Below are 22,639 nucleotides of genomic sequence, written 5' to 3' on the forward strand. Positions count from 1 at the left end.
CAGCTGATAAAGTCCATACTTGACACTGACGTCCCTCATGAAACTAAGATAATCGCTTTTATCGGGGGCTCTTGTTCAATAGTATCAGAACCAACAGCTGCTCTTACCGGCCGCCTTTACAAAATACCTCAAGTGAACAATTTGTTATTATTTCACTCTTCCCTATTTTCAAATATGACTGGCATCTTGTCTATTAAACATTGAATGCACACATTTATGTACTGTATTTACTGTGTATTGTATTTACTATGTACAATGTACATGTGTACAGTATGTATATGTACATGTACACATACATACAAGCATGTACAAGTACATGTATTTACTCCTCTTCCCTCTCTCCCTCCCTCTCTCTCTCTCTCTCTTTCTCTCTCTCTCTCTCTCCCCCTCTCCCTCCCTTCCTCCCTCCCTCTCTCTCTCCCCCTCATTCCCTCTCCCTCCCTCTCTCTCCCCCTCTCCCTCCCTCCCTCCCTCCCTCTCCCTCCCTCCCTCTCTCTCTCTCTTCCTCCCTCCCTCTCTCCCTCCCTCTCTCCCTCCCTCTCTCCCTCCCTCTCTCCCTCCCTCTCTCTCTCCAGGTGTCTTATGCCTCCTATTCCCCTGTGTTGTCAGACCAGTCTATGTATCCTCTGTTTCTAAGGACGGCCCCTAGCGACCTTCTAATGAACAGGCCAAGATTTGCTCTAATGGCCACTTATGACTGGTGCTATGTGGCTACTCTACATCAAACAGCTAACCTCTTCTCTTTGGTGCTTACGAGTACATGTTTTTTGTCATTTCATTTCTCTTTTTTGTTTTAGGCTGTGCAAGATTTCCACGAATCCTTCAAGTCAACCCTAGGCACTGGACCAACTGGTACTTGTTCGGGTAGAGCAGATAATGACAATCCCGTCCTGTTTAGCTTCACTGGTGATCCACAGATACCACTCATGCAAATAAAAGTAAGAGAGAGAGAGAGAGAGAAGGAGATAGAAGTAAAATGGGATATTAATCTTTTCTCCTTCTCTCTCATTAGAGCAAGAAGATTCGTATTATCTATGGTTTCTTCTATGAAGACAAGGCAGTCCTAGTGATGTGTTATGCCCGTAAGCTGGGTCTTACGACCAACAACCACCTCTGGATCCTTCCGGGTTGGTTCTCCGAGAGTTGGATGGACTCTGCCAACACTTTAGATTGGTCCCCCTACAACTGCTCTTGTAACAGCGATGAAATTATGGAGGCTGCTAAATACTCACTTCTAGTCGACGCCTTCTCACAACTGACCGATGCAACGCTCGTGTCCGATAGTGGCTATGTGAGTTTGTGGGTGGGGCTCTAGGCATCATCATCTTGTACCTACCTATACCTACCTCATTGCTTGTTTTGTAATGAAAATTGAATTAAAATTGAGTTTAATTGTTTTTATAGCAATCTTTTGAGTTTAGTGTCAATATTGTCATTCTTCTTCACAGACCAATGCCTCTTATTTTAAAGAATACTATTCTCGCCGAGATAGCTATTTCAATATTACAAACGCCACACCCTCTTATGACATCCCCATAGAGCTCTCCTCAAATGCAATGTACGACGCAGTCTGGGCTACGGCACTATCACTGAACGCTACTGAAACCAAGTTACAGGTTAGCTAAACCCGTAATACGGTATATGACTAATTATTAATTCATATACATGTATTTATAATTAATTATTGTTACTGTCGATAGTTAGTAATTAGATTATTGGTCTGTAGAGATTGTCCTTAAATTTACTTTTTATGGGGGGGGGCAGGGGAGGCTGACTCTACTAATTTTCAGCATTTCCTTTAATTTTTACATCAAAAGACCCCCTCACTAAAATCTTAATCAATTCTTTATGTATTCTTATTCATTACTGTCCCTCCTCCTCCTTTACTTATAGTCAATGGGACGTAATCTGTCTGAATTTGAGTACTCAGATTCCACGTTTACTTTTTTACGGGACACCTTCTCCTCAAATATAAGTAAGATGGTCACCGAGAATATGAAGAATTTAGACTTCATTGGAGTATCAGTAAGCAACTGATGATGAAAGACACAAACATGTACACGTTTATTTTAGGGTCGTGTTACTTTTGATGGGAATGGCACGAGACTCACATATACTCAAATATCCCAATATGGTAGGTGTGGCTATAGAGTGTCATTTGAAATTAATAGTTTAACTGTGTCCATGATTCACACTTAACCAATCATGGTTGAATCATGATGGTACCTTGCATATAAAAGACACCTGTTTTAAAAGTACAGCTGCTTCAGTACTTTAACCCACACTAAGAACCACATTGGAAGTGTCCATTTATTGGATTGTACATAAGACCAGTTACAGTGTACATGTACATACTGTATTACATGGTTTATTGATTTTCTCTCTCTCTCTCTCTCTCTCTCTATAGTCCCTGGTACTAGAATGATCAATGGTACTGAGAGAGACGTACTAAACACTGTTAGGCTTGCCATTTATAATGAAACTGAAACTGGTCTTGATATCACGTATGTCGTAGAACCAAAATGGAGACGTAAGCATACAAACAAGTCGCTTATCAATTACTGTATGAGTTTCTTTTCTTCTAGTCGGTCGTCCTCCTACAGACAGAAGTAGGCCAGTAAGTATTTTAATATCTCCAGCTGTCATTTACACTATGGACACTGTCTTGGCCATTGGTATAATTATTGCAGTCGTGTTGCTTGTTTTTCAAATTGTCACCATCAGAAAACCGTAAGAGATTATACAATTATTATTATTATTATTATTATTATTTATTTATTTATTTATTTATTTATAATTTAGTTTAATGGCAAATTCAGCTCCATATATAAATATAATCCTTATAATCGGTTGTATTGTCATGATGGGATCATCAATATTACTTGGCATTGACTCTGGCACACCTCAAGTCACCGATGGGGACAGAGATAAGATACTTGATGAAATTGGCCCTTCTGCTAAAAACAGATACGCCATCATTTGCATGGTAAGCCCCTCCCACTTCCTGTCATGTGATACTTGTGTGATATAGACTCGTGTTTGGTTGCTAACCATTGGATTCACTCTATCCTTTGGATCTCTCTTTGCTAAGACCTGGCAGGTCTATAGAGTTTATACGAAAGCTGACCTTGGGAAACAGGTTTGTACATGTACACATACTTATTATTCTTACCAAATTGTTACAAATATGTCATTTCCTTTGTTAGTTCCTCTCTCTCTCTCATTTGTCATCCTTTTACTGTTCCACTCTCTCTCTCTCTTTCTCTCTCTCTCTCTCCAGCCTTTCAAGATGTGGAATTTCTTCATCATCATGGCTATACAACTGACAATCGACGCCATTTTTCTCAGCATATGGATAGGAGTGTTTAGATTTAGTCACCGGATTTATGAAGAAGATGTAAGATAATAATAATAATAATAATAATGATAATAATAATAATAATAATAAATGGTCCTGCCGATTTGCTGCTCTTCCTCCGCAAGTCGATGGGCTTGTTTGACTCTTTTATAGTTTCTCTTTTCTCTCTATCCTCTTCTTTCATCCCCTCCTCATTTATTTTCTTGTCTGCTTTCTGTAGTTCTTCTAATTCTCTAAGGACCACTCCCTTTTTCTTTCTATGTTATTGTTTACCCCTCTGTGTCTTATTGCATAATAATAATAATAATAATAATAATAATAATAATAATGATAATAATAATGATAATAATAATAATAATAATAATAATAATAATAATAATAATAATATTGTTTTTTATTTCTGTAGAATGAAGCTGAAAATGCAATTCGCAAGCATGAATACTGCTATTGTGACAATTTCTCATACCTCGTTGGTTCTCTCTACGTCTACAAAGGCCTCCTGGTCGTCTTCGGACTCTTCTTGGCCTACGAGAGCAGGAATGTCAAATACACTTTCATCAATGATTCTCGTTTTGTCTCAATAGCAATGTACATTGTAGTGGTACTCATTGCCATCAGCGCCCCATTGAGTCTGGTACTAGCTGATCAACACTTTATTATTGATCCCTCGTATGCCATTGCTGTCTTGCTCATATTTATAACTTGTATGAGCTGTCTCATGATACTGTACATACCAAAGGTAAGGGACTATGCGTAGCCTACCATAAATACACATACATGTTCTTATGTTGCATAGAAAGTTTGAGCTGATTGCGATCAAATTTGGATTTTTAAATGAATTTTTAAAGTTGCTTCAAAATCGAGCAAAAGTCCCTGTACTATAGTACAGGGTCATGGGCTAAATTTCGCCAAAAATGAAAAGCAGAGAATTCTCCATTTTTATTACATTTCCTGATACATATACATGTTTTTATGTTGCGTAGCAAGTTTGAGGTGATTCTGATCAAAATTAGATTTTTTATGAATTTTGAAGTTGCTCCAAAATTGAGCAAAAGTCCCTGTACTATAGTACAGGGTCGTGGGCTAAATTTTGCCAAAAATGAAAAGTGGAGAATTCTCTATTTTTATTACATTTCCTGATACATATACATGTTTTTATGTTGCGTAGAAAGTTTGAGCTGATTCTGATCAAAATTGGATTTTTTTACGAATTTTTGAAGTTGCTCCAAAATCGAGCAAAAGTCCCTGTACTATAGTACAGGGTCTTGGGCCAAATTTTGCCAAAAATGAAAAGGGGAGAATTCTCCATTTTTATTACATTTTCTGATACATATACATGTTCTTATGTTGCGTAGAAAGTTTGAGCTGATTCCGATCAAAATTGGATTTTTTTACGAATTTTTGAAGTTGATCCAAAATCGAGAAAAGTCCCTGTACTATAGTACATTACATGAGGGAACTAAGCCCTTAACAAACATCTTTAACAAAATAAACACAACACAGAAATTACTAGGTTTAGAAGTACAGGGTCTCGGGCCAAATTTTGCCAAAAATGAAAAGTGGAGAATTCTCCATTTTTATTACATTTTCTGATGCATATACATGTTCTTATGTTGTGTAGAAAGTTTGAGCTGATTCCGATCAAAATTGGATTTTTTAAGAATTTTTGAAGTTGATCCAAAATCGAGAAAAGTCCCTGTACTATAGTACAGGTTCGTGGGCTAAATTTTGCCAAAAATGAAAAGTAGAGAATTCTCCATTTTTATTACATTTCCTGATACATATACATGTTCTTATGTTGTGTAGAAAGTTTGAGCTGATTCTGACTAAAATTGGATTTTTTATGAATTTTTATAAGCGTCTTTAAGCCTCCCATTTTAGCTACATGTAGATTGCATAGTCTCCATATATTCCTACATCTAGCAATGATGTTGTTTTCACTCCGTCATTTCCCTTCCTTTTCTCTTCTAGTTTTATTATCTTGCTAAAGGAGCGGACACTATGGTCCCCTCCTCTAAGAATGAGGCGTTCCTTCCTGTAGACAACCTCCAGCTGGGACATACAGACGTCAATCCAGAGGACGTCCAGTCTGCAGAACAAAAAATAAAGCAACTTAAAGAACAAGTCAAACAAGTATAGAAGGGAAGAGAGAGAGAGAGAGAGAGAGAGAGAGAGAGAGTGATATCATACAAAATTTTACGTGTGCTTTTTACATGTAGCTTAAGCCTGTGTACATGTGCATGTACATGTTATATTTTTATTTTTATTTTCTATTTTAGAGAGAGATAGAGTTACTGAGTCTTGCAAGGCGAGCTTCAGACCAGGACAGTGGTGTCCTCTGTGCTTCCACTGAGGATACAGGTGCAGATGGAAGCAACAGAGGATCAGAATCACCCGCTACCATGCAGACCCTTCAGGATACAGTGACCACTGTGTCATCTGAAGGAAATGGAGGAGATACTATTAATAATAATGATGTAGAAGAAGAAGAGAATGAAGGAGAGAGAGAGGGAGAGAGACATGAGAAACTGCCACAAGAAATGGAAGAAGGACGACAAGAAAAGGATGTGAAAGAAAGAGGCGATGATGATGAGGAAGATATTAATGTTGCTCCTTTGACAAGGAAGAAGACAGTGACAATAGCAGATGTTGAAGAAATAGAATTGTAAAAGAACTTACCTTGCATGTATGCATTATTTTTGTTTGTTGTTGTGTTCTCAATAGTTGTGATTGTTTGTATTATTTTTATTTCTCTTGTTCACCTTTTATTATTATTTTATTATCATGATATCTTTTCCCTTTCATTTTTTTGTAATTACATTTCTACATCTCATACCTTTTTATTGTTTCATTAATAATATTATTATACCATGATTGTTATCCACCCTGTATGGACTATACCAGGGCTTCTGTGTCTACAGCTGCAGTATCTCCCTCCCTTTGGTTTCCAATATCAAAGCTTTTGGAAGCCACAGCAGCCAAGAAAGTTCATCATTTCTGTTTTTTTATACCTACATTTTTAATTAAAAGGCGGGGCTAATACTACTAAAGGCGTGGTTGTAATAATCATGAATATATAATGAGCTTTGAATTGACGATTTCACACCAATTACTGATTCTGCAAAATGTCTCTCTCTTTCTTCTTTCTCCTTCTCTCCGCTTCTCTGAGCGCCTCATTCCCTCCTCGTAAGCTACAGCTACAGGTCCTGCTCCCTCTGAATAACTCCGTGGTTCGGAACTATGACGCATTACCTGCTGTTACGATGGCCTTGGAAGACATAAACGCCAATCCTTACTTTCTTCAAGACTACGAGCTGGTAGCCGCAATAAATGACACTGAGGTAGGCTGCACACTTCTTGTTTATACATGTACAAGCTCACAATCCAGAGTATTGTTTTAATTGGAAGATAATTGTAATTTGGAAACAATTACATGTACATGTATGTACATGTACACACATGTGTTGTAGCTGTGGTCTTTTAATTCTCATTACTATGTCTTCTCTCTCTCCCCTCCCTCTCTCCCTCCAGTGTGATTCTTCTGTTGGTTCCTGGAGACTAATAGAATCCGTTCTAACCACATCTCCTCCAAACGTAACGAAAATAATCTCTTTCATCGGCGGGGGATGTTCCCTGGCAACGGAGCCAATGGCCGCACTCACTGGTCAACTATACAACATTGTACAGGTAAGAGAAGATATTGAATGGGCGGGCTTGTATCTGCCTGCATTATTCATGCATAATGTGTGTATAAGTACATGTACATGTACATAATGTGTCCTTATGAGGTTGTTTTTATGTTAACTTGTTCTGTGGAATTTTCAGTTTTTATTATCAGCACATGAGCTCGACAGTGTCACACATCCAGATTTGATTTTGTACTACAGTACATGTACATGTACATATATGCGCTTTATTTGTTTGTTTAGGAGCAATAAAGGTACACATGTATAATGTTATGAATAATAAGATGGTGATTTCATTTTGTTTTACTTCCTTGCGATCCATACTTCTTCTCATAATAATAAGAGTCCATAATAGAATAAAATAATGTATAATTAAATATGAAAGAGATGATTTTATTAATTAGGGAAATATTTTAAAGATGTACAGTAATGAATATCATTAATGAATAATGGCCCCAGTGGCACAATGAGCTTACCTGTGCCGTATCATAAATATGTTTAAAGAAGCGACACCCAAACCTGTGGTTGGTCCATTGGTGTTTGTTTATGATCATGACCGTGAAAAGAGATCTATAAAAATGTCGTGGGAGAAGGACATATCACAATGAGAGAGTTTATAAATTGTATTGATATGGTATCCACTTGATATTTCATGGTGTATTCTGTTATTGGAACTAACACTACTCATAATGACTGATATCACTTACCCTCTCCCTCTCCCTCTCCCTCTCTCTCTCTCTCTCTCTCTCTCTCTCTCTCTCTCTCTCTCTCTCTCTCTCTCTCTCTCTCTCTCTCTCTCTCTCTCTAGCTGTCCTATTTCGCTACGTCTCCTGCTCTCTCTGACCGGAGACAGTACCCTCTCTTCTTTCGAGTCTCTCCCTCGGAGAACCTTCACAACGAGGCTAGAATAGCGCTCAGTAACATGTACAACTGGTGTAAGGTGGCCACACTCTATCAAACTGAAAACATATTCTCACTAGTAAGTCATCTCTATGTACATGTACACCTGGAAGATATCTTGTATCTACAAATATCTGCTACGTTAAATATCTTTATTTTAAATGACTGAGATTTTATACCATTAATTAAACACATATTTAGCTAATAGCACTCTACTATAAAGAAATTGTATAGTGAAAAAATCACTGCATGAACATGTATAGCATTAATTTGGCAAATTTCAGCTATTTACAAGAATTAAGGAGATAAGGAGGAGGAGGGGAGAGGGGGAGAGAGAGGAAGAAGGGGGGAGAGGGGGAGAGAGGGGGAGGGATGTACATGTACATTAGGAGGACAAATGTGTTGCACGTGTACATTATCTTTAAAGAATTGTTTATCGTTTTAACTAAATAACTTCTGGTTGGATGTTCATGTTCTGTAGACATGACAAACACAAGAACAGCAACTTTCCTTATGTGCAATAACATTGATAATTAATTAATACATGTACGCATTGCTTTCTACGCCCACACATGTAACGAGGGACGATCCCGCCCACATGCCTAACGAGGGAACTTGTTTACAGTTACTGTGTCAGCTGCATGGTGGCCTGTCATTGTTAGAGATATTAGATCAACGGTATAAAATGTCATTATTGATTGATATTTAAGTAGTTTATTGTTATCGCAGACAAGTTTTGTTACACTTACAGTCTTTCATTAATAACTGTGGTCACATCAAGTTACCGAGAGAGAGAGAGAGAAAGAGGCCATTTTGGTTTAAACATTAGCCAAATATTTACAACTTTTGCCAAAAAGTTACTCCAGCATAATGTCTGACTTACTTCCCCTCTCCCTTTCTCTCTCCTTAGGCAGTAATTGATTTCTACGATAGGTTTCCAATCTTGCTCAACGGGACAAAGTGTAGGGACTCTAACGATACTGTCCAGCTGTTCAGCTTCCCTGGTGATCCTCTCATACCTCTTCGGCAAATCAAAGTAAAGACAGACACGTTATACGTGTGTACATGTACATGTATATTGGATGTATGTATACTAGTACTGTGCTGCTATCATTGGCAATCTGTTTGTTTGTTTAGTTTATCCGTACATGTACATGTTCGTGTCCCACTCTTTTATGTTTTCCATTTATGACTCACCTGATACTATAATTACATGTATATTATATTATATTTGAAATGTTACAATTATTGGTTTCTTTAATATCATTTTATTTATATTATGCTTCATTTTCCATAGGAGAGCGACTATCGTATTATCCACGGTTTCTTCTATTCAAACAAAGCAGTCATTGTCATTTGTTACGCCATTCACCTTGGACTCACCACTGATAAACATCTCTGGATATTACCGGGTTTCTATGGCGACGGCTGGTGGTTGAAAGCAGACAGCATGGACTGGACTGGGCTTAACTTTCGCTGCTCCTCCATCGACATTGTTAATGCACTGAACAACTCTATATTGCTTCATTTCAATCCATGGCTCTTGGATAATGCCACTGTTTCAATGCCAGGCTATGTAAGTACAGCACTATTCATTCATTCTCTTTATATTAGAATATTCTCACTCCAGACATATGGAGTAATTTGTAGTAAAAAAACAACAATAATGTCTACATCTATGTATACTGTAACTCCTATATTTTTATTATCTTACTTTTCATTGTGATTGGCCTAATGTCTATTCTCTTTCAGACCAATGCTACATTTTTCGAGAGGTACAGGGACATTTTCTATTCCTCGTCGCTAAATATCACGTACCACGACCAGTTCCTCTCGCCTACCCTCATGTATGACGCAATATGGACTCTCGCTCTAGCTCTTAATGAAACTGATAAAGAACTAAAGGACAGAGGACTGAGTCTCTCGGACTTTAGATACTCACTTTATGACGAGGACGATACTGTTGATTCTAGTAGTCAAGACACATCTACTAATATCACAAATATTTTATTCTCGAAACTAAAAGATACTAATTACATGGGAACATCAGTAAGTAGTTTATGGATTTGGCACTAAATTTGTGTTGGCGGCAGCTGCTAGAGATAGCTCCGCCCAAAATGTCCGCACCTATTATGCATACATGTACATGTATAAGTTGTATTATTAATGTTATTAGGGAAGAATCAAATTTGACAAGAATGGTACGAGAATATCAGTAAATACCGTCCTACAGTACAGTAAGTATTATGATCTAGTTATGAATATACAAGGACATGTACTTTGTGTATGTTTACTTTTGTTTCTTTTCTCTTCTAGGAATCGTTGAAGGGTCTTTAGTACAGGTGCTGTTGGGTACCTATGACTACCATGAAGACGGATTGCGAATTAATTACTCGTACAATAATCCTGAATGGAATCGTAAGAAAACAAAAATAAAAAATAATAATAAACTTTCTTTTTCTGTTTCTAGTTGGCTATCCTCCTCCTGATAGAAGTATGCCCATTAGTCGGCTCCTCAACCAAGCTGCAATATATTCCATGGATGCCATCCTGGCCATTGGTATAATTATTGCAGTCCTGCTGCTTGTTTTTCAAATTGTCACCATCAGAAAACCGTAAGAGATTATTATTATTATCATCATTATTATTATTATCATTATTATTATTAATTATTTAAATAATTAGATGCCAGCCGAATTTCTTAAGAAATATGGACACTAGGTGTAATTAAAAAAAGAATAAGAGAAAGCCATTAGCACCCTACATGCCACTGATTTGCAAATTATAGCAATTTCTTTGACTGGCACAAGTGATCAAACCTTTAGTTTCATTCCATGAATTAACATGCTTTATGCAAATAGTTGCCACATAAACAAGTTGTCTTACTAAATTTTATATATTCACTCCTTCTCTCTTATTCACCTTACAAATGACTTGATATTCTTCGTTTTCCTGGTCGTAGCAAGCTAGTAGAAACCCGCCATACTTTCCTGTTCTCTTTCCCATTTAATGAAACTCACCAACCACAACGAGATCTAGTGTGTTGCCCACACCCTCCAGATAATCCTTCTTAAGCTACAAATAAAACTAAAAAGAATTATTATAATAATGATAATTATAACGAGTTACTTTTAGCCAGTTGTGGGATCTCTTTGATATTTCATATGATGCATCTTTATCAAGACACTTGACCATTAAGCCTTCACAATTACCTATAGACGAAGAAGATATAGACAAGAATAGATACATCTATAACATACATGCACATTATAGATATTGAGAGTTACAAGTCAGTATGCATTATAGTCCTGGAAAGACATACCTTTAATTGATAAGCTCCAAAATGTCTTCAATATTAGTAGAATTGATACTTTGAACAAGCATAAACTCCTGTTAATACAAAGTACCGGTAAGTAAAGGTTATACAGCGAGGTGGAGGAGGTATCTGTGGCATTTATGATACCTCAGCTGTAGGCCCGAGATATCATGATAAGCAGACACAGAGTTGATAAGCAACTTCTACCATGTACTAAAATAAACAACTAGTTTACTATGGCAACCCTTACCTCCCGGCCACTTATTAATCTGTCTGGGGAATTCACTTATAAGCCTCCTTTACCAGGAAATTACTCAACCAAGCGGATGCAACCAAGCGGATGCTACAATATAAATGCCATAGAGATTAGAGAAACTGATACAGAGATGTATAACCGACTTCTACCACGACATTTGAAAAAACAACTACCAGCTGCAGATAATAAGACCACAGTTGACATACATACAACATATCTAACAGGCTAGGCAGTAAAGAATCAACCAAGCTTGACAAATGGACTAATAAGAAATAAGAGCATCATCTAGCGCCAGGTTTCTAAGTGTTCCCTGGAGGTATCTAATAGATTTAGAAACCTTTGCATTGCAACTAGGCATGGTAGAAGTTAAGCGATTATTATTATTATTATTATCATTATTTTATTTATTTATTTATTTATTTATAATTTAGTTTAATGGCAAATTCAGCTCCATATATAAATATAATCCTTATAATCGGTTGTATTGTCATGATGGGCTCATCAATATTACTGGGCATTGACTCTGGAACACCTCAAGTCACTGATGGGAACAGAGATAACATCCTCGATGAAATCAATGATTCCGCTAAAAACAGATACGCCATCATTTGCATGGTAAGCCCCTCCCACTTCCTGTCATGTGATAATCATGTGATATAGACTCGTACATGGTTACTAACCATTGGATTCACTCTATCCTTTGGATCTCTCTTTGCTAAGACCTGGCAGGTCTATAGAGTTTATTTGGATGAAAGAAAAAAGAACAAAGTAAAAATGAAAATTTAATTGTTTTTTTTTTCATTTTTTTCATATTCCTTCCTTCTCTGTAGCCATTGAAGATGTGGAATTTCCTCCTCATAATGGTGATACAGTTAATTGTTGATGTTATCTTCTTATCCATTTGGACCGGATTATTCCGTTTTAGACACGGGATAGACACAGTTAAAGTGAGAAAAAATAACTTGAAACATTTATTTATTATTACTTTTTATTTTAGGATAACAACAATATTAATTACTCTAAATTTGAAAAGTGTGAATGCAACGGTTTCATTTACCTAATTGGTACATTGTGCGCCTATAAAGGTCTCCTTCTCGTCTTCGGACTCTTCTTGGCCTACGAGAGCAGGAATGTCAAATACACTTTCATCAATGATTCTCGTTTTGTCTCAATAGCAATGTACATTGTAGTGGTTCTCATTGCCATTAGCGCCCCCTTGAGCCTGGTACTCGCTAACCAGCACTTCATAGATCATGCCTATGTCGTTGCTGTTTTAATGATCACTATAGCTTCCTTGAGCTGTCTCCTTGTCTTGTATGTTCCTAAAGTAAGTAATGCTGGTCTGATTTAGAAGAATCAATGCACAGTGTAGCCTCTATAATAAGGACACCTTTAAAATGAGGACACTTTTATAATGAGGACATTTTGTAATGTCCCAATTGGTACAAACCTATACAAAAGTACCTCTGAAACAAGGACACCTATGTATTAAGGACAGGTAGTGTGGGCCCAATGGTGTCCTTAATAAAGAGGCTACACTGTACATGTATTAAGGACAGGTAGTGTGTGTCCAATGGTGTCCTTAATAAAGAGGCTACACTGTACATGTATTAAGGACAGGTAGTGTGGGCCCAATGGTGTCCTTAATAAAGAGGCTACACTGTACATGTACATGTACAGTGTAATTTTATTATTTAAATCATTTTATTCTTTTCCTAGTTCTTTTATTTGGCTAAAGGACTAGACGCAATGGTATCAAACAATAAAGCCGAGGTCTTTACGCCAGTTGACAACCTTAAGTTAGGCTACCAGGAGGAAACTGATACCACCACCTGCAACACACCAAACAGTGACAACCAGACCACTAATGTGACCAGTTTCTCAACAAGCCCTGGTACTACGCAGCCCAACACTCCAGCTGACATTATGACGACAGGAGACTCCTGTGGTAGCAGTGTTCCCTCTTCTTCTGAGAAAGAGGATTTTGAGTTTCGACAAGATGAAAGACCTTAAGAACTGACCGTCCACTAAAGCATATACTCAGCAATAATCATTTATTGTCTTTTAATATATAACTATATCTAATTTATTTTTTGTCTATAGATTCATCAAAATGTTTGTTTTTTAACAAAAAAATTACCTTGAAATTTACACTCAACACCCACGCACAACCAATTATTGTAATTGCTGGCAAGACCACGCCTTTCATGAATATTAATGAGTAGTGAAGGGCGTGGTCTGTGTATCTTTGAACAAAAAATCTTTCTACTATGAAGTGTTGTAGGATCTGTACTGCTGGGAATTGTGCCCGTTTTCTGCACCTCACCATCACTTTATTCGTCTTTTACGTTCTCCTAATGGCCCCCACGTCAGGTAGGGCTGAAACTAATCAACAAAAACGTCTAAATCTTTTCTTTACAGATCTTCACAGTGACTGGGTAGAAAACAACTTCCGATTCTATTCCGCTTTATTTCTGTACATTTCTTCAAATATCTGCTACCTCACAGCAAGTATAATGGACCCTGGATACGTTAAACTGTACAAACTCGACAATACCAAAATGATGACAGGACAAAGAGTAATAAAATTAAATAAATAAAATAATATAATTCGTTTATTTGTTACATTAATAAACAAATTACATTATTTTATTTATTTGATTTTATTGTTGTAGTTGGAGGAGTCATACAGTGATACTGATGTTAGCTCCAGAGGAGTTTATTGTTCGATTTGTGAGCTAGAGCAAGTGATGAGATCAAAACACTGCAAGGTGTGTCAACTTTAATTAGTTTCAGTTTCGATTTTTAATGTTAGAATTTTTATTGATTTATGTTAAATAAACTTGGCTACTTTCTATTTTTACATTATTTGTTATTTTTATGCTGTATAGAAAGTTTGAGCTCATTTCGACTTAATTTTTTTGAGTTATGGCCATTTAAAGAATTAGGCCAAAATGTAAAAAATACCCTGTACTATAGCCCATGCTTTTTTCTGAAAAATGGCCAAAAAATGATCCCCAATTTTTATTGAATTTTCTGATGCATATTGACGTCTTTATGCTATGTAGAAAGTTTGAGTTGATTCCGACTTAATTTTTTCAAGTTACGGCCATTTTAAGAAAAAGGCTGAAATCTGAAAAATACCCAAGGCTATAGCCCATGCTTTTTTCCGAAAAATGGCCAAAAAATGACCCCCAATTTTTATTACATTTTCTAATACATATTGATGTCCTTATGCTATGTAGAAAGTTTGAGTTGATTCTGACTTAATTTTTTCAAGTTACGGCCATTTTAAGAAATAGGCCAAAATCTGAAAAATACCCAAGGCTATAGCCCATGCTTTTTTCCAAAAAATGACTAAAAAATGACCCTCAATTTTTATTAAATTTTCTGATGCATATTGACATCCTTATGCTGTGTAGAAAGTTTGAGCTGATTCCGACTTAAATTTTTAAAGTTACAGTCATTTTAAGAAATTATACCAACACACCCATAGTGGTATTGAGCTTTATAAACTCTACAATTAATTAAATGCTATTTTTGGTTCTGTGTTCTAGTTGTGTGAACGTTGTGTCCAGAGGTTCGACCACCATTGTCCGTGGCTTGGTAACTGCGTCGGCGAACGGAACCATAGATTTTTTTGGCTCTTCCTTTTACTAGAGACAATACTACTCATTTGGGCTGTGTTTGTTGCCTGGTTAGTATATCTCTATACACCCCTGTATATTATTAGTATATTTTTAGGAGTTCTCTACAGACGGCCTCTGGGTTTTTATCATGGCTAAAACTAAACATACTAACATTTCCCTGTCTAATAACAGTCGTTATAAGCTCCATGATATGCAGTATGTTGCTTGCTTTTCATTCCTTTCTTGTCTTCTCTGGCATGACAACGTGGGAAATGGCGTCAAGATTTAGGATTACGTATCTAAAGGACTTAGATCCTCCTGTCAACCCATTTGACGAGGGTTGCTTGCTGAATACAGCCCACGTTTTTTGTTGTCCTAACCAAGACTGGTCTGACATGTATAATAGTAGATCTTACAAAACAGTGACTCCTTAAAATTTTAATATTCATTAAGTAAGTAGAACAAAGGATTGTTGTTGTTTATCTATTTATCACAAATTGCACAAATATTTGCTCTATTTCTCAATTGTCTTTTTTTGTAAATAATTTCTTTTCAAGTATTCCCATTTAGCTTTGTAGTTGTTACGAAATGGGTACCATTTGTAGTACGGAACCTGAAGAGAAAAGTGGAAGAGAGAGAGAGAAATGTAACATCAATATTTAAACAATCATACTTGTATGAATTCCCAGCCGAAAGCTTCCAGCTGCCTCCTCTTTATGACACTTTTTCCAAGCTCATGTTTAATATTGACAGCATAATGAAATGGGCCTTCAATCTCAATTATTATTCTCCTTTTAGCAGCTGCAACTCTCCCTCCATCAGTCCATCCACTGGATATATTATACAACCCTTCACCTTTATTCTTAGTATCTTTGAATATTTTGGATAACCTTTTCTGAGAAACAGGCACATCCTCCATGCAAAGCTGTTTCAAACCAGCTTGACTCCATTTAAAATTTTGATTTCCAGGTGGTATAGGATCATCATTTGCATCTAACAAGATCTCAGCATCAACAGAGTAGCCATTAGGCATATAAGCTTCTGGGATATGAAGCTTCTCAGCATTAAATAAATAACTTGAGTCTCCTTTTGATGAGTGAAGTAACTTGTTTAGTGTTTCTCTGATATTCTTTTCCAATTTTGATTTTGTAATGGGCTTTTCTGTCAGTGTTTGTGATAAAATGGAGGAACGTTGAGAAGGAGAGAGAGAGGGAAGGGAGAGGTGGGGGTTAGTCATTGATGCATTGTCCAGCTGTAGTACAGTAGGAAGGTAATTGTTAACTACAAAATAAAATAATTCATGAAAATAATAAAAAAAATACTTGCCCTCCTAATACTTATTGCACCTCTACTACTATGGTTCTTCAAGATTCAGGTCAAAATAATTATTTCTATGAGGCATAAAAGCTCAATATTAGATACAGCTGGTATCATTGCACCACCAGAATTATCAAGAGGCGAGTTGGTAATAATACAATAATTATACCTTTTATAAATTCGTCTTTGAAAACCTGCACAATCAAAGGTACTGGATACAACTCAAGGACAAGAAAAGACCACAAAATGTTGACAAAAGCTTGTGAATTTTGAAACGCATAAGTACTTCCATAGGAGACCAAAAGCTCTTCAAGTGCTTTAAACAAAGCTGGTGAAGGATGATTGAAATACCCATAGGCATACACAAAACTAGATAAAGTGTGTGGCTCCATTCTACAAAGTAGCGGTAATGCAACTTCAGCTGCTCTGTCCAACAGTACTGGATCATAATGTCTCACTTTTGCAAGCATCCAAAGCATATGTGACAACAGACGTGGGTCGCACCAATGTCTTGCTTTACTGGATAACAAGATCTCTCTCATCTTGTCATAAAACTCTTTACTGTAGTAATGCAATGACTTTCCTGACACCCACAGTAAATGCGATACGACACTAGTGGATTCACTTTCAAGTATTAATGTTGATGCTTTCTCAAAGATCCAATCTTTAAGAGGAATGTTGCTTTTCTGCAAAGACCAGATAATGATTGCTACAGAAAAATCATCCATTACATCAATACTCCTGTACAGGTAACCTAACAGTGGATCTGTTAACTCTTTCGGCCATCTTCCAAGTCTAGCAAAACCCCTGCAAATCTCCCTTAGCGAGACATGACAATCAAAAGTCTTGCTGGTGAGTTGATGTGCAACGATGGCTGCAATATGGTCAATCAATTCTGTCCGCCCTGTTTTAATGTTAAAGAGAACTAAAGAATTAACAATAGAGCGTATGTCCTCAGGTGGGAGTTCAGATAAACTTTTACCGCTTTCTTCTATCAAAGATAAAATGGTATCAGCTGCTCTTGGGTTAATGTTAGTTTTTAATTTACCAAAATAAGAGAGTAGTTGAACCAGGTCTGGCAATGACAGCAAATGCACGTCTCTTGTAATGTCATTGCAAAGTTTCTGAAGAGTTTCATTATTTTTATTTTTTAGTGGAGAGGATTTTATACTGGCCTTACCCTGAAAGCTCGTTTGAGACACAGCTTTCAAAACTTGCAACCTATCAAAGACAATAAGAGGCTCCTTGTACCTTCCCAATATTTCCATTGAGGAGTTGAGTGATTCTGCTCGTAATATTGAAGATAATAAAGAACCAATCATCATGTCAGACCTCGTGTCAGAGTAAGTTTCAGTGGCCTGATATTGAGAAGGAGGAGGGCCTGCTGACCGGGTGGAACTGGCTCTGGTTAGTTTAGGAGAGACTACGGAGGATGAGAAAGAGAAGGAAGGAGGCAAGAACAGTCTCTGGAACTGAAATCTGCCATGGAGTCGACCCAATGTGTGCATGTTGCTTTTAATAAACTATTAATAACTTAACTATAATAATTATTAATTAGTAACTTTATTAAGGACTATTTCTTAATTGTTTTTCTTTGTAAACAATTTATTTTTCAAGTATTCACTTTGAAGTGTGTAGTCGTAACGGAGTGGCTCCCATTCGTAGTATGGGACCTGAAGAGAAAATGGAGAAAGAAATGTAACATCAATATTTAAACAATCATACTTGTATAAATTCCCAGCCAAAGGTTTCCAGCTGCCTCCTCTTTATGACAATTCTTCCAAGCTCATGGTTAATATTGGCAGCATAATGAGACGGGCCTTCAAACTCAATTATTATTCTCCTTTTAGCAGCTGCAACTCTCCCTCCATCAGTCCATCCACTGGATATATTATACAGCCCTTCACCTTTATTCTTAGTATAATTAAATATTCTGGATAACCTTTTCCAAGGAACAGGCACATCCTCCATGCAGAGCTGTTTCAAACCAGCTAGACTCCATTTAAAATTCTCATTCCCAGATGGTATAGGAACACCATTTTCGTCTAACAAGATCTCAGCATCAACAGTGTAGCCATTAGGCATCCGAGCTTTTGGAATTAGAAGCTTCTCAGCATTAAATAAGTTACTTGTGTCGCCCTTTAAGGAGTGAAGTAACTTGTTTAGTGATTCTGTAACAATCTTATCAAATGTTGATTTTCTAATGGGCTTTTCTGTCAGTGTTTGTGATAAAATGGAGGAACGTTGAGAAGGAGAGAGAGAGGGAAGGGAGAGGTGGGGGTTAGTCATTGATGCATTGTCCAGCTGTAGTACATCAGGGAGGTAGTAATTGTTAGCTGCGAAATAAAATAAAAATTCATCAAAATAATAATAAGATATACTTGCCCTCCTAATAATTACTGCACCTCTATTACATTGTACATGGCTTCAATCATAAAAACCTTCAATTCAAGATCCCCCCCCCCCCCAGTTATGTCAAAATAATTATTTTTTGTAAGGCCATAGTTGCATGTTCCTATCTAAACAATGAACTGTGATTAATTATTGATATCAAGAGGCAAGTTAATTACTTAATTAGGAAGGGTATGGTAATGATAATACAATAATCATACCTTTTATAAATTCGTCTTTGAAAACCTGCTCAATCAAAGGTACTGGATACAACTCAAGGACAAGAAAGGACCACAAAATGATGGTGAAAGCTTGTGAACCTTGAAGCTCATAAGTACTTCTATTAGAGACCAAAAGCTCTTCAAGTGCTTTAAACAAAGCTGGTGAAGGATGATTGAAAAACCCATAGACGTACACAAAAAGAGATAAACTCTGAGACTCCATTCTATAAAGTAGCGGTAATGCAACTTCAGCTGCTCTGTCCAACAGTACTGGATCATAATGTCTCACTTTTGCTAGCATCCAAAGCATATGTGACAATAGACGTGGGTCGCACCAATGTTCTGAATCACTGGATAATAAGATCTCCTTCATCTTGTCGTAAAACTCTTTGTTGTAGTAATGCAATGACTTTCCTGACACCCACAGTAAAAATGATACCACAATAGTGGATTCACTTTCAAGTATTAATGTTGATGCTTTCTCAAAGATCCAATCTTCAAGAGGAATGTTACTTTTCTGCAAAGACCAGATAATGGTTGCTACAGAAAAATCATCCATTACATCAATACTCCTGTACAGGTACTCTAACAGTGGATCTGTTAACTCTTTCGGCCATCTTCCAAGTATAGCAAAACCTCTGCAAACCCGCCTTAGCGAGACATGACAATCAAAAGTCTCACTGGTGAGTTGATATACAACGATGGCCACAATATGGTCAATCAATTCTGTCCGTCCTGTTCTAATGTTAAAGAAAGCTAAAGATTTGATGATTGACCCAATGTCTTGAGGAGGAAGTTCAGATAGACTTTTACCACTTTCTTCTATCAAAGATAAAACGGTGTCAGCTGCTCTTGGGTTAATGTTAGTTCTTAACTTGCTGAAACAAGAGAGTAGTTGAACCAGGTCCGGCAACGAGAACAAATGCAAATCTCCCATAATGTCGTTGCAAAGTTTTTGAAAAATTTCATTACTTTTTAGCGGAGAGGATTTCATATTGGTGGCCTTGTCCTGAATGCTCGTTTCAGACACGGCTTTTAAAACTTGCAGTTGATCAAAGACAGAGAGAGGCTCCTTGTACCTTCCCAGTATTTCCATTGAGGAGTTGAATGATTCTGCTCGTGACATTGAAGATAATAAAGAACCAATCATCATGTCAGACCTCGTGTCAGAGTAAGTTTTAGTGGCCTGATATTGAGAAGGAGGAGGGCCTGCTGACCGGGTGGAACTGGCTCTGGTTAGTTTAGGAGAGACTAGGGAGGATGAGAAAGAGAAGGAAGAAGGCAAGAACAGTCTCTGGAACTGAAATCTGCCATGGAGTCGACCCAATGTGTGCATGTTGCTTTTAATAAACTATTAATAACTTAACTATAATAATTATTAATTAGTAACTTTATTAAGGACTACATGTATTTCTTAATTGTTTTTCTTTGTAAACAATTTATTTTTCAAGTATTCACTTTGAAGTGTGTAGTCATAACCGAGTGGCTCCCATTCGTAGTATGGGACCTGAAGAGAAAATGGAGAAAGAAATGTAACATCAATATTTAAACAATCATACTTGAATGAATTCCCAGCCAAAGGCTTCCAGCTGCCTCCTCTTTATGACACTTCTTCCTAGCTTATGGTTACCATTAGCAGCAAAATGAAGCGGGCCATCAATCTCAATTATTATTCTCCTTTTAGCAGCTGCAACTCTCCCTCCATCAACCCATCCACTGGATATATTATACAGCCCTTCACCTTTATTCTTAGTATCTTTGAATATTTTGGATAACCTTTTCCAAGGAACAGGTACATCCTCCATGCAAAGCTTCTTCCAAGCAGCTAGACTCCATTTAAAATGCTTATTTCCAGGTGGTATAGGATCATCATTTTCATCTAACAAGATCTCAGCATCAACAGTGTAGCCATTAGGCATGTGAGCTTCTGGAATAAAAAGCTTGTCCTTACTTGAGTCCACCTTTTTGAAGTGGAGTAACTTCTCCAGTGTTTCTGTGATATTCCTTTCAAATCTTGATCTGAAAATGGCATGCTTAGTTATCAGCATCTCTGATAAAATGGAGGAACGTTGAGAAGGAGAGAGAGAGGGAAGGGAGAGGTGGGGGTTAGTCATTGATGCATTGTCCAGCTGCATGATAGTTTGAAAAGAGTGTGAGTTGGCTAAAAAATAAAATAAAATTAATCACAGTACTAATACAATAATTATACCTTTTATAAATTCGTCTTTGAAAACCTGCTCAATCAAAGGTACTGGATACAACTCAAGGACAAGAAACGACCACAAAATGTTGACAAAAGCTTGCGAATTTTGAAACGCATAAGTACTTCCATAAGAGACCAAAAGCTCTTCAAGTGCTTTAAACAAAGCTGGTGAAGGATGATTGAAAAACCCATAGGCGTACACGGAATTAGATAAATCCTGAGGCTCCATTCTACAAAGTAGCGGTAATGCAACTTCAGCTGCTCTGTCCAACAGTACTGGGTCATAATGTCTCACTTTTGCTAGCATCCAAAGCATATGTGACAACAGACGTGGGTCGCACCAGTGTCTTGCTTTACTGGATAACAAGATCTCTCTCATCTTGTCGTAAAACTCTTTGTTGTAGTAATGCAACGACTTTCCTGACACCCACAGTAAATGTGATACGACACTAGTGGATTCACTTTCAAGTATTAAGGTTGATGTTTTCTCAAAGATCCAATCTTCAAGAGGAATGTTACTTTTCTGCAGAGACCAGATAATGATTGCTACAGAATAATCATCCATTACATCAATACTCCTGTACAGGTAACCTAAAAGTGGATCTGTTAATTTTTCCGGCCATCTTCCAAGTACCGCAAAACTTCTGCAAGTCTTCTTCAGCCAGTAGTGCTGATCATAAGTGTGCAAGGCAAGTCGGATTTTAAGAGCGGCAACAATGTGGTCAATCAATTCTGTCCGTCCTGTTCTAATGTTGAAGAGAGCTAAAGAGTTGACAATAGACCCAATGTCTGGAGGAGGAAGTCCAGATAGACTTTTACCACTTTCTTCTATCAAAGATAAAACGGTATCAGCTGCTCTTGGGTTAATGCTAGTTCTTAACTTGCTAAAACAAGAGAGTAGTTGAACCAGGTCCGGCAAAGACAGCAAATGCAAGTCTCCCATAATGTTGTTGCAAAGTTTTTGAAAAGTTTCATTATTTCTTAGCGGAGAATACATGGCCTTTTTGTAAGATCTTATTTCAGACACGGCTTTCAAAACTTGCAACCGATCAAAGACAGAGAGAGGCTTTTTGTACTTTCCCAGTATTTCCATTGAGGAGTTGAGTGACTCTGCTCGTAATATTGAAGATAATAAAGAATTATTATCAGGATTTGTTTTAGTGGCCTGATATTGAGAAGGAGGAGGGCCTGCTGACCGGGTAGAACTGGCTCTGGTTAGTTTAGGAGAGACTAGGGAGGATGAGAAAGAGAAGGAAGAAGGCAAGAACAGTCTCTGGAACTGAAATCTACCATGGAGTCGACCTAATGTGTGCATGTTGCTTTTAACTAACCATTAATAACAAGCCACGCCTAATACTAAAG

At 37.2% G+C, this 22,639-nt stretch overlaps 6 protein-coding genes and 1 long non-coding RNA gene across 11 annotated transcripts; 3 read left to right on the forward strand and 4 right to left on the reverse strand.

Moving 5' to 3' along the window:
• The first annotated feature begins 6 nt into the window (after positions 1 to 6).
• Positions 7 to 6,218, forward strand: LOC100637554 (gamma-aminobutyric acid type B receptor subunit 1-like). The gene is made up of 15 exons (XM_020000454.1): positions 7 to 132; positions 576 to 746; positions 798 to 938; positions 1,013 to 1,291; positions 1,449 to 1,616; positions 1,894 to 2,025; positions 2,074 to 2,134; positions 2,408 to 2,530; positions 2,586 to 2,730; positions 2,803 to 2,986; positions 3,032 to 3,139; positions 3,281 to 3,397; positions 3,765 to 4,097; positions 5,330 to 5,491; positions 5,638 to 6,218. The coding sequence occupies exons 2-15, from the start codon at positions 618 to 620 to the stop codon at positions 6,025 to 6,027; spliced, it is 2,472 nt and encodes an 823-aa protein (XP_019856013.1). The 5' UTR covers positions 7 to 132; positions 576 to 617; the 3' UTR covers positions 6,028 to 6,218.
• Positions 6,219 to 6,341: 123 nt separating this feature from the next.
• Positions 6,342 to 13,667, forward strand: LOC100637680 (gamma-aminobutyric acid type B receptor subunit 1-like). The gene is made up of 14 exons (XM_020000452.1): positions 6,342 to 6,699; positions 6,890 to 7,045; positions 7,853 to 8,023; positions 8,855 to 8,980; positions 9,242 to 9,520; positions 9,697 to 9,993; positions 10,121 to 10,181; positions 10,261 to 10,362; positions 10,415 to 10,559; positions 11,948 to 12,131; positions 12,177 to 12,284; positions 12,347 to 12,463; positions 12,514 to 12,843; positions 13,236 to 13,667. The coding sequence occupies exons 1-14, from the start codon at positions 6,484 to 6,486 to the stop codon at positions 13,527 to 13,529; spliced, it is 2,586 nt and encodes an 861-aa protein (XP_019856011.1). The 5' UTR covers positions 6,342 to 6,483; the 3' UTR covers positions 13,530 to 13,667.
• LOC109584642 (uncharacterized) lies at positions 10,433 to 11,914 on the reverse strand. Of its 5 annotated transcripts, XR_002186105.1 has the most exons (5): positions 11,408 to 11,914; positions 11,267 to 11,334; positions 11,074 to 11,156; positions 10,867 to 11,019; positions 10,441 to 10,527 (listed from the first exon to the last, which is right to left on the reverse strand). It is a non-coding gene; the product is annotated as an uncharacterized LOC109584642 (long non-coding RNA). The 5 variants fall into 5 exon arrangements; XR_002186104.1 differs by having other exon boundaries at positions 10,433 to 10,524; positions 11,267 to 11,895; XR_002186103.1 differs by having other exon boundaries at positions 10,867 to 11,031; positions 11,267 to 11,914.
• An 83-nt stretch (positions 13,668 to 13,750) lies between the features above and the next one.
• On the forward strand, positions 13,751 to 15,710 carry LOC100637804 (probable palmitoyltransferase ZDHHC12). The gene is made up of 5 exons (XM_003388902.3): positions 13,751 to 13,889; positions 13,938 to 14,095; positions 14,192 to 14,287; positions 15,074 to 15,213; positions 15,261 to 15,710. The coding sequence occupies exons 1-5, from the start codon at positions 13,787 to 13,789 to the stop codon at positions 15,577 to 15,579; spliced, it is 816 nt and encodes a 271-aa protein (XP_003388950.3). The 5' UTR covers positions 13,751 to 13,786; the 3' UTR covers positions 15,580 to 15,710.
• On the reverse strand, positions 15,641 to 17,990 carry LOC109584643 (uncharacterized). The gene is made up of 3 exons (XM_020000455.1): positions 16,632 to 17,990; positions 15,819 to 16,426; positions 15,641 to 15,758 (listed from the first exon to the last, which is right to left on the reverse strand). The coding sequence occupies exons 1-3, from the start codon at positions 17,968 to 17,970 to the stop codon at positions 15,660 to 15,662; spliced, it is 2,046 nt and encodes a 681-aa protein (XP_019856014.1). The 5' UTR covers positions 17,971 to 17,990; the 3' UTR covers positions 15,641 to 15,659.
• A 6-nt stretch (positions 17,991 to 17,996) lies between these two features.
• On the reverse strand, positions 17,997 to 20,419 carry LOC105313906 (uncharacterized). The gene is made up of 3 exons (XM_011407699.2): positions 19,075 to 20,419; positions 18,188 to 18,798; positions 17,997 to 18,135 (listed from the first exon to the last, which is right to left on the reverse strand). The coding sequence occupies exons 1-3, from the start codon at positions 20,408 to 20,410 to the stop codon at positions 18,043 to 18,045; spliced, it is 2,040 nt and encodes a 679-aa protein (XP_011406001.1). The 5' UTR covers positions 20,411 to 20,419; the 3' UTR covers positions 17,997 to 18,042.
• A 61-nt stretch (positions 20,420 to 20,480) lies between these two features.
• On the reverse strand, positions 20,481 to 22,618 carry LOC105313907 (uncharacterized). Its single transcript, XM_011407700.2, has 3 exons — positions 21,284 to 22,618; positions 20,634 to 21,235; positions 20,481 to 20,581 (listed from the first exon to the last, which is right to left on the reverse strand). Exons 1-3 carry the CDS (start codon positions 22,590 to 22,592, stop codon positions 20,489 to 20,491), a joined length of 2,004 nt encoding a protein of 667 aa, XP_011406002.1. The 5' UTR covers positions 22,593 to 22,618; the 3' UTR covers positions 20,481 to 20,488.
• Positions 22,619 to 22,639: the final 21 nt, after the last annotated feature.

This window comes from Amphimedon queenslandica, unplaced genomic scaffold, assembly GCF_000090795.2.
Source record: "Amphimedon queenslandica unplaced genomic scaffold, v1.1 AMPQUscaffold_13185, whole genome shotgun sequence".
Lineage (NCBI taxonomy): Eukaryota > Metazoa > Porifera > Demospongiae > Haplosclerida > Niphatidae > Amphimedon > Amphimedon queenslandica.

Bases quoted from the DNA above. Each gene is read 5' to 3' on its own strand.
- LOC100637804 (XM_003388902.3), top strand. From the start codon at position 13,787: ATGAAGTGTTGTAGGATCTGTACTGCTGGGAATTGTGCCCGTTTTCTG. The intron at 13,890-13,937 runs GTAGGGCTGAAA...TTTTCTTTACAG, and splicing joins CCTAATGGCCCCCACGTCAG to ATCTTCACAGTGACTGGGTA. The intron at 14,096-14,191 runs GTAATAAAATTA...TTATTGTTGTAG, and splicing joins AAATGATGACAGGACAAAGA to TTGGAGGAGTCATACAGTGA.
- LOC105313907 (XM_011407700.2), bottom strand. From the start codon at position 22,592: ATGCACACATTAGGTCGACTCCATGGTAGATTTCAGTTCCAGAGACTG. The intron at 21,236-21,283 runs GTATAATTATTG...TTTATTTTTTAG, and splicing joins CAAAGACGAATTTATAAAAG to CCAACTCACACTCTTTTCAA. The intron at 20,582-20,633 runs GTATGATTGTTT...TTTTCTCTTCAG, and splicing joins TTGGCTGGGAATTCATTCAA to GTCCCATACTACGAATGGGA.
- LOC105313906 (XM_011407699.2), bottom strand. From the start codon at position 20,410: ATGCACACATTGGGTCGACTCCATGGCAGATTTCAGTTCCAGAGACTG. The intron at 18,799-19,074 runs GTATGATTATTG...TTTATTTCGCAG, and splicing joins CAAAGACGAATTTATAAAAG to CTAACAATTACTACCTCCCT. The intron at 18,136-18,187 runs GTATGATTGTTT...TTTTCTCTTCAG, and splicing joins TTGGCTGGGAATTTATACAA to GTCCCATACTACGAATGGGA.
- LOC109584643 (XM_020000455.1), bottom strand. From the start codon at position 17,970: ATGCACACATTGGGTCGACTCCATGGCAGATTTCAGTTCCAGAGACTG. The intron at 16,427-16,631 runs GTATAATTATTG...TTTATTTTGTAG, and splicing joins CAAAGACGAATTTATAAAAG to TTAACAATTACCTTCCTACT. The intron at 15,759-15,818 runs GTATGATTGTTT...TTTTCTCTTCAG, and splicing joins TCGGCTGGGAATTCATACAA to GTTCCGTACTACAAATGGTA.
- LOC100637680 (XM_020000452.1), top strand. From the start codon at position 6,484: ATGTCTCTCTCTTTCTTCTTTCTCCTTCTCTCCGCTTCTCTGAGCGCC. The intron at 8,024-8,854 runs GTAAGTCATCTC...CTCTCTCCTTAG, and splicing joins CTGAAAACATATTCTCACTA to GCAGTAATTGATTTCTACGA. The intron at 10,182-10,260 runs GTAAGTATTATG...TTTCTCTTCTAG, and splicing joins AAATACCGTCCTACAGTACA to GAATCGTTGAAGGGTCTTTA.
- LOC100637554 (XM_020000454.1), top strand. From the start codon at position 618: ATGTATCCTCTGTTTCTAAGGACGGCCCCTAGCGACCTTCTAATGAAC. The intron at 1,292-1,448 runs GTGAGTTTGTGG...TCTTCTTCACAG, and splicing joins TCGTGTCCGATAGTGGCTAT to ACCAATGCCTCTTATTTTAA. The intron at 5,492-5,637 runs GTATAGAAGGGA...TTTCTATTTTAG, and splicing joins TTAAAGAACAAGTCAAACAA to AGAGAGATAGAGTTACTGAG.